Here is a 14,987-nt window from a genome sequence, read left to right on the forward strand (position 1 = left end):
AGGAAAGTGGAGTTGAGGTCGAAGATCAGCCATGATTGAATGGCGGAGCAGGCTCGAAGGGCCGTATGACCTACTCCTGCTCCTATTTCTTCTGTTCTTATGTTCCTCCTTTTAACACCCATTTTTTGGACCCGGCTTTTCATCACCCCTCTTAATCTCTCCCTCCGTGGCTCGTCACCTGTTCCCCTATCTAATTTCAATTTGTGAAGTGTCTTGGGATGTTTTTAACTTTAAAAGTACTATATAAATGCAAGTTGTAGTTGATGGTGTTGGACTTATTCTTTGACAGAGGTGTAGTGTAAACATTGGTTGAAATGATCTGGTCTGGATTCTTTATTGTCATCAACACCCCAAACTGGGTATCTGACATAAAATGCTTCTCTCAGGCGGTGTGCCTTTCAGAAGTCAGCTAGAAGGTAGTGGATTCAAGCCCCACCCCAGAGAATAATCCAGGCTGACACTTCAGTGCAGTACTGAGGAAGTGCGGCACTGTCAGAGGCGCCATCTTTCGAATGAGACATTAGACTGAGGCTCCATCTGCCCTGTCAAGTGGACGTAAAAGATCCCATGGCACTATTCGAAGAAGAGTCGGGAGTTCTCCCAGTGTTCAGGCCAAGACTTATCCCACAGCCAACACCATCAAAACAGATTGTCTGGTGATTTATAGCATTGCTGTTTGTGGGAACTTTGCCATGCACAGATTGGCTGCTGTGTTTCTTTACATTTCAACAGTGACTAAATGTGCAAATACTTAATTTTCTGTGAAGTGCTTTGGGATGTCCTGAGGTTGTGAAAAGAGCTGTATAAATGCAAGTTCTTTCTTTCAAACATATCTTAAAAACCATGATTAGATTTGTGACTGGAGTAACATCCAGGTCCAAAGTCTGGTTTCTTTACGCTGACCTTTACAAATGAGTTGAGCAGGTGCCCAGGAGGGACAGCAATGAAGGGATATCATATTGCACCTTATCACCACACCAGCACTCTTCATTGCCTAGAGCTGAGCAACACAGATCTAAGGTAGATTGCAGAATTGCATCAAGGCTAGGTTTACAGTGCACCAGGTATGTAGTGGTATGAAAGTTACATTCTGATGGACGATTGATTTCTTTTTTCTGTACCAGTTTACGCTGTGGACTTTACAACAACATGGCCAAACTTGTACTGGATTTACTACAGAACAGCTTTTAGTATAACAGGTCCTTTCATCAATCAAGTCCATTCCTAGTGAGAAGCAATTTGTTCAGAATCTTTTGTCGTGCAGTTGGGTTTTATTGCTAAGCACATTACAGTATTTTTTTTAAGTCATCACTGTTCGATGGGAAAAATAAGAAGGTCTGTGTAGGTTGCCTGAGTAGTACAGGTTCCCTAGATGGTCTGTTTATTGACCGTCTAGATCTGGCTACTGTTTAAATTTGACTCCACTTTGGAAGGAAGAAGTGTGAAGTCAGTTTAAATTAACTGATTGAAATAACTGACAAAATATTCCTACATGCTGCTTTGGTCGAGGTGAGGCTGCCTTTGGGGTGGTCTGTCAGACACAGTTTGCAGACACCATTTATTTCAGACGAGCACAAGAGCTTTGTCAGGGCAGAACAGATGTTCATCTCATGTCTGTATCTGCTATTTGATGAGAAATTTATTGCTGTTCTGCTGGGTTTGTGTTCGTCTACTGTGGAGTCTATTAGACGGACGAGTGGCTGGCAGTGCGCCAGGAAATGCAGCTAGATGGAATCCGTGCGTCGGCTGCCGCCTTTGGAAAGCAGCAATAATGCATTTGCTAGGCTTGGCTGATTGATTTTGTGTGATTTGATTTATTGATCAATACCCTTAAATTTGACATCGTAGCTGGTGAACTAATCTTTAGGTGTTCAAGCCATCTTTGCATTGCAGAGAAGCAGAGCTGATAAGGAATGTCTGAATAGAATCTGGGCTTATCTTAATCATACAGTGCCCTGCGCTGCCTTGGCAGCATGTGCAGAACACAATCACTAGGCAGAATAGTGGAGATCTATAAATTGATGGAATCCAAAGCCTCCAGCATCGATTACCATTATAACAAACAGCAGTGCACGGAATGTCTGATTATTTTTAGACAAAGATTCTGTGCTCTCAGCAACAATTTTGCTGATGCTGTCACTGTGTCAGATATCTGCTGCTGATTGCAATTAGTTGCAGCACAAAAAGAAAGAATGTGGGGCTGTGAATGGGTTACCATTTATTTTCAGCAAGAGCAAACGGCATTGTTTAGACTTGCTGAGAGGATCTCTGTGCAGCCACCCCGTGAGTCAAAGAACTTGCCTTAAGAGGGAGAGTACTGTTCTTCATTAAGAGAGCTCTCATTCTCCCCTCCCCTCTTCTGAAGGCATTAACTTCTTGCTGAGTTATGGTTTATGAGTACCTATCATCCAAGTGCCCATTTGTCACGTGTGAGTCTTAATTATGATTGCTGGTAGACTATTCCATCATGGGGGACATAGTAGCCAAGTCCAGTCTTGTCCTTACCTGATATTCATGTGTGTACTTCCAACAGGGCTTGCTGCATAATGACGAGAAGGAGTGAACTGATTCTTTTTCCCCCTCAGCTGTCCATGCCAGGGATACTAAGATCAATTGTAGGGCCTTACCACTCTGGCTGAGATCAGCAAACTCAACATTGTGCAGGGATCAAACCTGGGACTTCCTGGTCAGCTATTCACTGGATAAAGTCATTGAGCCATTGGGCGAGCCCCTGAAGGATTTTCTTTTGATGTAGCTCACTCAATGCTGATTTTAATTTTTAATCTTCCAAGCTTACATCTTGATACAGTTTACTCATTAATTCTTTTTAATCATCTGATTTCCTGCTAGTAATTATCTATAGTTGAATTCATTTCACACCTTGTAACTTCATACGTGGCTTAATAGATGCATGGTGTGCGATGTTGCCATGGCGTATATTGAACAGGCTTAAAACTTTCCTGTCACGCTGTGTTTCAGGAGTATTGATGTTTGCAGGAAACGGCTTCACATGTAGTAGGTAATCTGAATATTGTATCTTTTAAAAAAAAAATTCTCCCATCCAGCGTTGTGTATAATACATCCATAAAAGCTAACGTACTTCCTGTTTAACTGAATAATGCTGATTTTAGCATTTTCTCATCTAAACAGATTACTGCAAAACGCTGCTGAATTGTAACTGGAAGACTAATATCATAAAACTGATTCTTTTCACTGATTTTTTTTTAATTGAATGTTTACAGATTTTAAGTGTTACATTTTGAATTGTATGTTTCTCAGAATGTTCACATCAGAATTAACAGGAACTATTGAATATTGCTATGACCATTGCCTACATTTGGGTCAGTTGTCAATATAACTTTATTGATAAATTTATTACTTGCCACTTCCTAGATGAAATATGGAAAAGAAACTTAATCATGTAGAAAAGCAGTTGACAATTGAGACTTCAAAAGAAACGAGCTCAATTGTGAAAAACTGACATAATAAGAATGACATTTTTAATATAGTTCCTAAAGCAACAGAAACATGAGGATGTTTTACCTTCACGTTTTAAAGCAATTTACAGAAAATTGAACTACTGTATTTTACAACTGTTAAATTTCTGTTGGGTACATAAAATGCTATTTCTTATGATTGACTCCCTTGTTAAATTTGAAATTCACTTCGTTTCTGTGGTTTGAACTATCCAGTCTGTCATATAATTCCTGATCCTACTGTGCTTAGCAATTGATGCAAATGATAACAGAACATTTTCATATGTTTTATAAATACTTTTCAGTGTAATATCAATATGCTTTAATATGATGTACACAACAAAACCCATGACACTTCCAAATTGTGTGAAGTTGAAATTTATGAACTATTTTCACCTGAATTTTTAAAAATATATATATATTAGTGGGTTTCTGTGCTTTTGTTTTTTTTTATTCCCTCCTCTTTCCTCCCCCCCCCCCCCCCCCTTTACTGCCTTGCACCAATTTCCTTCCCTCTCTCTGTTTCTCCTGAAAGTGTTGATTTTTTGCTGAGGTACAGTTCCATGGGCGCTAGTTGCCCTGTGGTACCTTACCCAAGTGGCCAATCTTCATGCATGAGCCTTGATGGTGAGTATCGGCAGGTTTTCAAACAGTCAAGCCTGTTCCTATCCTCTCCTCACCTTCACGCTTCCAACAGGGTCACTGAATTTCAATCTGAAGCGGGAACTCTGATTGATTTTCTTCTCCCTAGCCCAGGCGCACTGAGGCCAATAGTAGAGCCTGTACCACTGCCCCACCTGAGATCAGCTAACTCAGCACAGATCGAGGATTGAACCTTTACTTATGGATTTAATCACCTTGACCCATCGAGCAAGCTGAAAAAGGCAGTACGTTTGTTTAGAAAGTCATATTTGGGAACGCTTTTTATATCTGATATTTTATACCTAAAAGTAACACTGAGCCTGGCTTCATTGACTTCAATTTACTTTAATCTTTGAATCCCTTTTAACCTTTGGTAATTTCGAATAGTGGAAGACCTCTGCAGGTGAAGATCGATTATCTAAAATATCTGATTATCTAAAAGCCTTTCATTGACTTGTGGCTCGTACACTCGTTCTGCGACTAATCCTTCTTGGCAGCTCACTTTAGGCAGCGGTTCCAACTTGGCTTGTGATAAACTTTTAAGCAGACTTTTGACCTCCTCGATAATAACTTGCCATCTCTCTTATCTCGTCCGCAGAAGGAGCTGAACTCGGTAGCTTCGGAGCTAGCAGCTCGACAGGAGGAGAGCGAACAATCTCACAAGCATCTAATAGAACTGAGTCGAGAATTCAAAAGAAATGTACCAGAGGTACAGCATGCAACTCCTGCTTTATTTCACTAGCTAATCCTTTATATTATCAATAAGACTAAAACGGAATGGGAACTTCAGTTTTAACTATATGTTTTGAAAATTTCTGAAGTTGACTGGAGTAAGTCTCCTGGTCAATCAGCCTTGGTTTTCCTTTTTTTTAAAAAAAAATTGGGAATCTGCTCCCCAAGTGGTTTGTTGAATTTATTCAGTGAGTAGCCGAGCTATGCAGGCAGGAAGGTCTTAGATTTGATCCCCAATTAATGCAGATCTCTGTTGGGGCAACGGTTGGTCAACAGTTAGCCTCACTACTCCTGGGTTATGAGGGGAAAATCGGCCAACTTTTTCACTTCTGATTGCTGTGTATGTGGACATCGGGTGAGAAGATGATCAAGTTTGGCTGTAAAGCCGCCCCCCCATCCCACTCAGTCAAATAGCCGCCAACACTCACTGCCAAGGCTCCCACACGAAAACTGACCACTTTGGTGGGTGCTAGAGGGTATGTAACATCAGTGGAGCTGTACCCTGTCTTCAGGAAAGAAAGAAAGGAAGGGAGGGGAGAAAATTAATGAGACGGGAAAAAGGACTTAAAAAATTAACCTTCATTTAAAAAAAAATGTCTTTTGTCCAGTGTTAAGCTCACCTGCCCATGGCACTGTTATTGTGGATCAGTAGTATCTATATTTTTCACAAAATTTTTAAATTGGATTCTTGAAGGTATCCAATTTAGTGTTGCAATGGAGTAATGATGGCTCAGACCTGGATTTGTTCAGCTGAAGATTTCGTGTTAGAGTTCCATTCTGTGTCACTTGGCCTAGATTTGTTCAGTTACCTTACCTCCGTGATCCTGACTCTTGTCTGTTGGTCTTAATTTTGCTTCCCTGACTGTTATTGTGATTTCTGCAGCAACAATTGGTGACCACTACTTCAAAGCTTCATTTTCTTGAACCAATTGAGCTATTTTCAAATTGTCGCTTCTTTTTGTTAATTTTCTTTCTCTTTCTTCCTCTCCTAACAGACCTGACTCCTGCTGGGGTACAATCCCAAAGGTGTAGGAGACTATTCGGTACATTGTCCAAGTAACAACTCTTCATATCCGAGCATAGGCAGGCAGTCTATCTGACTGATAGGGCATCACATCAGAGTTGATGGACACTTTCTAGTAAGGACCACTGAACAGTGATCAGGACCCCTAGCATATTCTCCTTTTGGCTTTGGGAACTAAGGCCAATTATAGTCGTCCTACCGCCACCCTGGCTGGGATCAGTTAACAGGGAATCGAACTGGGATCTTCTGGTCTATATGGCTCAGTTACAATTGTCTTTACCAACTGAGACTTTGGGGAAGCTTGTGCTGACAACCCAAACCCTTGTCCCCTCCATTACTTTGTTAACATCCTGAAAAGAATGGTGAGTGTTGGGATAAATAAGTTAATTTACATTTTTGGGTGGGTTCAGTTTAATCCTATTTTTTTCTGGTGAGGCTGCACAACAGTTGATGATACCTTGAAAGGTGAGGTTTTCAATAAAATGAGGAGAAAGGCCATGTGCAGGCTTGCTGTCATAGTCTTTGGAATGGATGACTTTTAATGCCAGTTCACATGAGCTCTATTAAGAGAGAAGGTGTTAGCAGTACCTGTAGCAGTACTCCCATGGCACTTTTTTCTGCAATTAAGACAAAAATCAGATGGCATCAAGTCATTTGGCCTGTCTCCTCTTTTTAGCTAACCCAGTACTTGAAGGATAGCTAGAATGCTGTTTTCAGCACAGGCCTGAAATTTTGCACTTCAGAAAATAATTTCATTGTTAGCCCGATGTATTTGGTGGAAAATTGGGTCCAATATGTCTAAATTGTAAGTGTGGATTTATGCAGATAGCATTGTTGCAAGTTTAATTTTTAAACTGTACTTCATTTCAGGAGATTAGAGAAATGGTGGCACCTCTCCTAAAGAGCTTTCAGGCTGAGGTAAGTTTTTTCAAATATTTAAAATGTTCACAGTAACAAAATAGATTTCACTCCTTTAAGGGAAGGCCTGCTTGGACATGGTAGGGTGAAATTATTCCAATAAGCCTTTTTTAAAGTTTATTTTTGTCAAATGTAAGCGTTTGACAGGGGACAATATACATTTGTACATATTGTCCCATGATATATACTCAACAAAATAAAGTTGCTTTTAAGGGGAATGAGCCCTCCTTTCATCTCACTATGGAGGCAGGACCCTTAATCCACCCAAACACTCCCCTTGCTGGTCCTATCTTTTCCTCTTATATTTTCATCCTCCTATCGGCATGACAGCCCCTTATCTGTCCTAGATACTTATTCCTTTTGTTAGACTGATCCTTCAAAGCTCTTAAGATCATATCTAAGACTCTTCCTCATAAATTTCATGACTCGCTCTCTCCTCTGACACTCCTTGACTTAGCCCTTGTGAGCCACTCAACCTCTAGCTTAGTTTACATTTGTTACTGTTGATTGGCTTATTCTTGCTTCTGGTGTTTTTACTGTAACAAACCAGCAATGTTCCTGTTCTATGTGACGTCCACCTAATTTTCTTAAATATTTTACTTTATTTGGTTTTTGTCTTTTTTCCTTGCATGTTGTAGCTATTGCTAATTCAAAAATAAGTTTATGGGAAAAAAAATTACTAATCCAAATGTTTGAAATATGATTATTTTCTTTCATGAAGATGTGCCTCTTTAAAGAACCACCACACTCAACCCACTAATCCCTTCCAGCCCCACTTCTTTCGGCATCCGTCCTAGCTTTTTATCACAATACTGTTATTATTTGTTTGCCAATGCATATTGTCTCATCACTTGTACGTGACTACACTGATGAAAAGAGAAAGAGCTTGTTCTTTTCCTTTCTCCCCAAATCAAATAAAATTGTTGCACACTTTTTCATGAAGACAGAGTGGCCCTTTAAAAATACTTCCAGGTGGAATGTTTTTTTTAAGCTCCAGTGCAATCGCTGACAGAGGGACAAATTGCAGAAGGTGCATTTTTTCACAAAAGTACATGCCCAACATAACAGGAACAATCGGCTCTAATATTCCCAGAGTATAGCTAGTCTCCCGTGCATCTTATTTAAAAATAAAGTCAGCCTCTGAGGTTACTGCTTCGCCAAGAGTCATTTACAACATTTCTAAGCTAAGTAGCAATTCTGTTCTTTCTCTGTTGAATTTCGATCTGTTAATGATGAAAGGAAATCCAGCTGCTAGGGTTGGAAAGCTGTTGTCTTGCATCTTACGGTCTGCCCCTTATTTTTATGTACATGTTATTGTACACTTTAACCTTGCCACTGGTTAGACTGGTCATTCCCCCTCCGTTCCCCCCACCCCCCGCCCCCCCCGGTGCTAGCTCACAAATGACTAGATTATTGAATTCAGTTTCACACGTTGTCGTGGTATAATATGAATTCTCCACCTCTGGATTACTTGTCCCCACACCATAAACCACTATCAGGACTGTGCCTCGTGGTTAGGCTGGTCATATGTAAGGAAATTGCAGTTTTAGAAGTTTGACCTTTTTGCTGAATGCAACAAGTTACTCTGAAGAAGTTCTTGGTCTTTGGTAACTTGTTCTGTAAGCAGAATGATGTTTATATTTGTGATTATGAATTGCATTTGGGAAGCAATGGCACCTAAGGATTGCAGTGATTAACGTGTTACTGAACTCCAGTAGTCACTCTATAATGCAAGGACACAGTGTTGCATTAATATGGTGTCTCGTCTGTGGATTCTGGTCCCTTCCTGCAAACAGCCTTTATTGGTTCATACAGTAAATATATTGGTGTGCTAATTTTTCTTATCTTTTTCTGGGGTCTCCACATGACATCCTTATTGAAAGGATAAATATCTTTAATAAAGATATGCTGTCATATTAACATTTGATACAGTTCTGACTCAAAAGCCATCAACAGCCCCACAAGAATGGCTTGGGCTGACTTTCTCTGCGCTCTGCCCCTCAGATTGGGGGGAAGGGATACACAGCCTGGCTTTCACTCCACGCCTCTCCACAATAGCATAACTAAGATTGGGTGTGGGAGATTGGGGTTGCTTCCTCTCACTCTGTGGCACAGCTGCTGCAACTCAGATTTGTTGCTGTGTGACGTTAGTTCCTGTATCAAATCATAGAATTTGCAGCACAGAAGGAGGCCATTAGGTACATTGTGCCTGTGCTTTTCAACTGGAGCTATTTAATCCAGTCCCATTTCCCTGCCCTTTCTCTGTATAATTTTCATATTTTTCTTTTCAAATACCTGTCCTATTCCCCTTAAAAGGATGTTTTAATCTCCCTCTCAATAACCACTAATAACCTGAATTTTAAAAGAAATTCTACTGATGATCAAGTTTATGTCCCTTGTTACTGATTTGCCAAGCCTCAAGACCTTTTATAATTTTGAAAACCTCTATTAGGTCCCTCATAAACTTTTCTGTTCTGTTCATAACCATAGTCTCTCATTTCTGGTATCATTCTAATGAAACTTCACTGTAGTCTTACCATGGCTTTAGTATTTCTTTCAATAATAGGTACCTAGAACTGCACATGATATCTCAATTGTGGCCTAACCAATGCCTTGTACCAATTCAACATCATCTCCTTGCTTTTATATTCGGTGCTTTTACATATAAAATTCAAAATCCCATTTGCTTTTTTTTATGGGCTCTTTATTAACCTGCATTCCCACTTTTTAAGATCTATGTACCTGCACCAATTAATCGCCCTCTTATTCCATTCAATTAAGATTCTTCAGTTTAGGGTATACTTCCCTTCACCACTCTGCTTCTCCCCAAAATGTATTACTTCACAGTTCTCTGCATTGAGCAGCATCTGTCACCTGTCTGCTCACTGCATCAACCTATTTGTCCTCCTGAATTCCTCCACACAGTTGCAATCCCCCTTAATTTGGTATTTCAACAAACTTCAATATCATCCCTGTCAAAATTATTTATACAAATGGAAAAGAGTTCTTAGCACAGACACTTAGGGCACAACACTGCCCATAACTCAACCATCCAAAATACATCAGTTTGCTCCTATATTTGCTTTCTGTCCTCCCGCCATATCTCTATCCATTTCCTTTAAATACGATGTGTCTTTTATTTTTGAAACAAGTCTCTTATGTGGCACCTTGTCAGATGCCTTCTGAAAATTCATATGCACAACATCCCTTCCCTTCCCTTCCCTTTTTATTTGCGTAATTCTTTCAAAAAAAAAATCAAATTAATCGAACACCACTTGCCTTTGGCAAATTCATTCCGACTGTGCCTGATTAGCCCGTGCTTTTCTAAGTGTTCACTAATTTCATCCTGCAGTATGGACTCCAGAAGTTTGTCCACCACCGAAGTCAGCCTATAATTTTCTGGTTAATCCTTTTCCTGTTTCTTGGATGGGGGCGTAACATCTGTCACCCATCAGGCCTTTTGACACACTTTCTGTTTCCAAAGATTTTTTTAAAAATTAAGCTTTATGCTACTGTTATCTCCTCCTCCCACCCACCCCCAATCTCCCTCCGCAATCTGGGACTGGTGACTCTTTGACTCTTCTTCCCATTAAGTTTCATAATTTTTTTTTGATTTTATAATTAGTTTTTCCTTTGAATATTCATCACCAGCAGTGGCTCTTTCACATCCTCCTCAGGCATTCCTACAGTCCCACTCTCACTTTTCTCTGTAAAAACTGAGGCAAAATACTTATTCAGCATCTCTGCCATTCCCTCAAACCATTGTCTCTGTGGTCCCAGTCCTTCTTTGCCCATCCTTTTTACTTCTTATGTGCTTATTAAAGCACTTGCTACTTCCCTTTTAGGTTGACCGGTAAATGCCATACAGCAGCGAGCACACACGGGGTTTGATGAAGCATTTCCACCACTCAGTTGATAGTTATTACAGCCACGCATCATTAACCCCAGAGCAACAAAATAAAAAACTCATTATTAATAGAAAAAGGTAAAATTAAGCTGAGCAGACTTCAAAAGGACAAACTACAATCAATTACCGTAATTTATTGTAGTCATTAATTTCAAACTTGCTTTCTACTACATTACTGTTTAAAAGGGAAAGTGAAGTTGATTGTATTAATTTGTCTGGATCTCGTGAGTATTTTAGCTGTGGTCAGTTGGTGCAGAGAACCAGTTCGATGTGATGATGATCTGAAGTAGATTGCAGTTTTGTTTCATATGAAGCTCTTATTTTAACTGGGTTTACCATTAATCTAATGGAGAGAGGAAATTGTTACCAATACGATAAACTTCACTTAGTCATATTCAAACTAATAATTCAAAACTAACAAATCTAAAAATGTAATTGTGGATAAAACATAAACACCACTCTACGATAAATTTATCTTTTGAAATGTGTATTGAATTGAGGAGCCAGCTGACATTCAAAGTAACATTAACTATACTCTGTTTATGGATGGGTTTTGTTTAAATATCAATTCACATTTTCCACTTTTAATAATAGAGCTTTTAAGGTCCAGTTTTCCTCTCTGCCTCTAAAGATTCTTTTACACCTAAAAACGGCATCTGAAGATAAATATATGTTGATGTCGGCTGCAGTCAATAATGTAAACTCATTGACCTACCTTGTTTTGACAGTAGGAAAGACCCACTTTTTCAGATGGTTTTAATGAGCTGTCATTGGTTTCACCAACTGCCCAGTGCCTGATGGAAAATGGTGCTGGATGGAAACGGGGAGGTGGGGGGGGTTAGGGAGAGCGGTGCAGGAATGTTCTTCTGGAAATTTGCACTGAAATAGTAACTCGCCTTAAGTATAAAAAGGGCCCAAAGTCAGAAGTGAATGGGTGGGCTCATTTTCCAGCACACACAACTGCAGGACAAATGTAAAATGTGCAAACAGGATGTGAATGACATGAGGATGGGGAGACCTCAATAACAGTTTCCTGTACACTTGCAAGGGAAGAATAAATATGTTCTGCCCCCGGGATAGAAGCACTCACATTACCCTTTGAACTTTTTTGAACTGATTGTCCCCTCCCAGAGCAAACATTTTCTCCACTAGCTTCCCAGACTCCTGTGCTGAGGGATCTGCTTATTTGTAAAACCATAACACACTGCGGCACACAGGTAACTTGTTATCTAGGTACGATTCTGAGGGGTAGAATGTAGTGATTGAGGAGGGGAATGAGGCTCTTTGCAGCATCTGCCAACCCCGCAGGTTTCTTGTGTCTATGTTGAATGGGCAAAGTTTCCCAAAATGAACTTGGAGTGACTGAGCCCAGCACAGATGGAAGGAGGGAAGGGATTTGCCATAAGTGTTTAGCTATACCAGCAAACTGACTGTTCTGGTAGGTAAAGGAGCACAGTTTGTCGGATCTTTTTGTTTGGGATGTAGTCCTGGATGAGCCACAATCTCCTCCAGTTAAAAATTAGGAAGACTGAAGCCATCATCTTTGGTCTTTGCCACAAACTCTGTATCTTCTCCGCCGATTCCACCCCCCTCCCTGGCCACTGCCTGAGGCTGAACCAGACTGTTCATAACCTTGGTGTCCTATTTGACCCTGAGCTGAAATTCTAACTCCACGTCCTCTCCATCACAAAGACCACCAATTTCCACCTCACCACATCGCCCGTCTCTGCCCTCCACAGCTCGTCTGTTGCTGAAACCCTTATCTATGCCTTTATCACCTCTAGACTCGACTATTCCAATTCTCTCCATCCTCCACCCTCTACAAACAAGCTCATCCAAAACTCCACTGCTTATAACCTATCCCACCAAGTTTTGCTCACCCATCCTTGCCCTGTCCTTGCTGACCTAAATTAGCTCCCGGTCCCCCAACACCACACATTTAAAATTTTCATCCATGTGTTTAGATCTCTTGCCTCCCTATCTCTGTAACCTCCTCTAGCTCTACAACCCCACTGAGAACTCTGCATTTCTCCGACTGTGGTCTCGTGTGTCCCCCATTTCCTTCACTCCACCATTGGTGGCCATACCTTCAACTGTCTAAGCCCCACACTCTCTGGAATTCTTTCTGTAAAGCCTCTGCAACTCCACCACCCACTCCCCCTTTAAGACCCTCTTTAAAACCCAAGCTTTGACCAAGCTTTTAGACTCCTCTTCTAATATCTCGTTCTTTGACTCATATTTGTCTGATTACACTTCTGTGAAGCACTTTGGAACCTTTTACTACATTAAAGGCGCTATATAAATGCAAGTTGTTGTAGAAAAACAGTGTATCATTTTGATCACACTGTCACATGCAGTGATTTGTTTCACATTGCTCTGCATTTGGCAAAAAATATTCTCATTTGTTTTCAAACAATTCATTGTGAAGATGGTTCCCGTTTAAATCACTAACCATTTTTGTGTTCAGTATCTTAGATATAGGTAATAGGAGCCTCCACAGGTGACTTCGACCTTAGTTGTTCATCTGAAACTCCTTAACTCTGCACTCCAAGCAGACATAATATAATGTGTGACTTGTTTCTGGTGGCATCATTAGGCATGGGAATTGTGCCAGGTTTTAACATTTGGTCACAGCAAATAAGACGTGCTGGAGATCTTGTTTTACATTATTATGTTGGCAAATGTCCTGGTTTGTAATCAAATTTACATTATTTATGAGGTTTCCTTTCATTCTTCCCAAATTATGGCAGACATATTTAGGTCAACTTTTTAGAAGCTGTTAACTTTTTAAAAAAATATATAAAATTTTCATAGAAACCTCTAGCAGGCTGTGAGGATTTTTTCTTTCTGTCCATTCTTGAGATTTGTGATGGTGGTTTTTTTACTGTTGTTCTGGTAGTTGTTGGATTGTGCGTGTCTTGGCTATCGAGAATTTCATGACCGCACCTCAAGGGGCTGAATTTCTGAAACCAGAAAAATACACATTTCAGAAAATTGCCATACTTGACACTGAGTTTGTGAGTCATGCATTAAGCCCCACAGTACTGAAATTAAAATCCTGGTCCTTTCTACAGGCATGAAGACAGATGCTCTCAAAGAATGTGCATTTAGTGCCTTTAACGTCTCGTGTTAATGCAGAATTTGTAATGTCGAGCTACTGCCAGAGACAGCCAACCAGTAGCAGTGCTTTAGTATAAACAAGGTGCCTGTGGCAACACAGAGGCCCACGTTGACGTCTTTCATCCCAAAGTGCCAATGCCAAATACAAATGATCACTATGAGTTGCCATTTTGTTTTGGCTGTCAGTGGACGAGCGGTCAGTGGACGGTTCACGTCTTCAAACCTTATGCTACAATTGTGATTTTTCAACAACTGCAATGTTGCAAATTCAGAACAGCAGCAGACTTGAAGGGGAAGTTAAGACTAGTATTTTTCTATATAAAAAGAGAGAGTACTTGTTCAAAATACTTGCTCTTTATCTAGAAAAAAATTACTGTATTCACCAAGCTTCTCTTTGTTTTTATAAAAACAAAATCAATTTTATTACCTGCATGGAGACAGTCGAGTTAGATCTCCTTTCCTGCTGTGTCACTTTGGTGACAGTGCTGACAGGAGTGAATGAAATGGCTTCATAGGAAACAGCCAGGGCTACATCTTTGGACCAGTCTGAGAGCTGCGGGATCCGAACACCAGGCTGGTTAGAGATACAGAGCACCCAGCTCGTGTGCCTTTTTTAGATGCCAAAGAAAAGTCTGGTGAATGGAGTATTTTGATAAGTACTCGAGTCAACCCCCTCCCACCCCAGACCAGGAGTCTTCACTAACTTTTGGTCAAAAGCCACAATCCCAAGCACTGGCACGCAAAAGGACCACCAAATAAGCCCTCGGGGAAGCTGAGAGAGTACTTGGAGAGTCTGAAGCCAGGCTGGGGGTATCAATATTGGTTTAATCAGAGATTTTCTGTTGCAAGCCAGTTGCATTTCATTGCTGCCTCTTGCAAAAAACATAAACATGGTTAAAAGTGGCGAACTGCATCTTTCCCACAGGTTGCAAAAAAGACCAGCCTGTTCTTTAATCCTACTTTGCTGTCCGATTACTTCTGATGTGACTGCTTTGAGTCAATGATGCCCTTTAATTATCCTTACAGCAACCAAGTTGGGTCTCCTAATAACTATAGGAAGTACTTTCAGCCAATCGCCACATCATAAATCACCTGGCAGAAGTGGTGTCACACTAGAAAAAAATAGGAATTAGTTGTAGTGGGGAAGTTGCTGCTGAGAGGCCCTGTC

At 40.5% G+C, this 14,987-nt stretch overlaps 1 protein-coding gene across 2 annotated transcripts in view; it reads left to right on the top strand.

The window, feature by feature from the left end:
- The window catches only part of cux2b (cut-like homeobox 2b), a 220,943-nt gene that overhangs the window by 105,613 nt on the left and 100,343 nt on the right, over window positions 1-14,987 (top strand). For both annotated transcript variants that reach the window (XM_068005849.1, XM_068005850.1), the window contains exons 2-3: window positions 4,717-4,827; window positions 6,745-6,792. In XM_068005849.1, coding sequence (XP_067861950.1) covers window positions 4,717-4,827; window positions 6,745-6,792 — 159 coding nt within the window. The remainder of the gene's footprint in view (window positions 1-4,716; window positions 4,828-6,744; window positions 6,793-14,987) is intronic.

The sequence above is a fragment of the Heptranchias perlo genome, chromosome 25 (assembly GCF_035084215.1).
Source record: "Heptranchias perlo isolate sHepPer1 chromosome 25, sHepPer1.hap1, whole genome shotgun sequence".
NCBI classification, from domain to species: Eukaryota; Metazoa; Chordata; class Chondrichthyes; order Hexanchiformes; family Hexanchidae; genus Heptranchias; species Heptranchias perlo.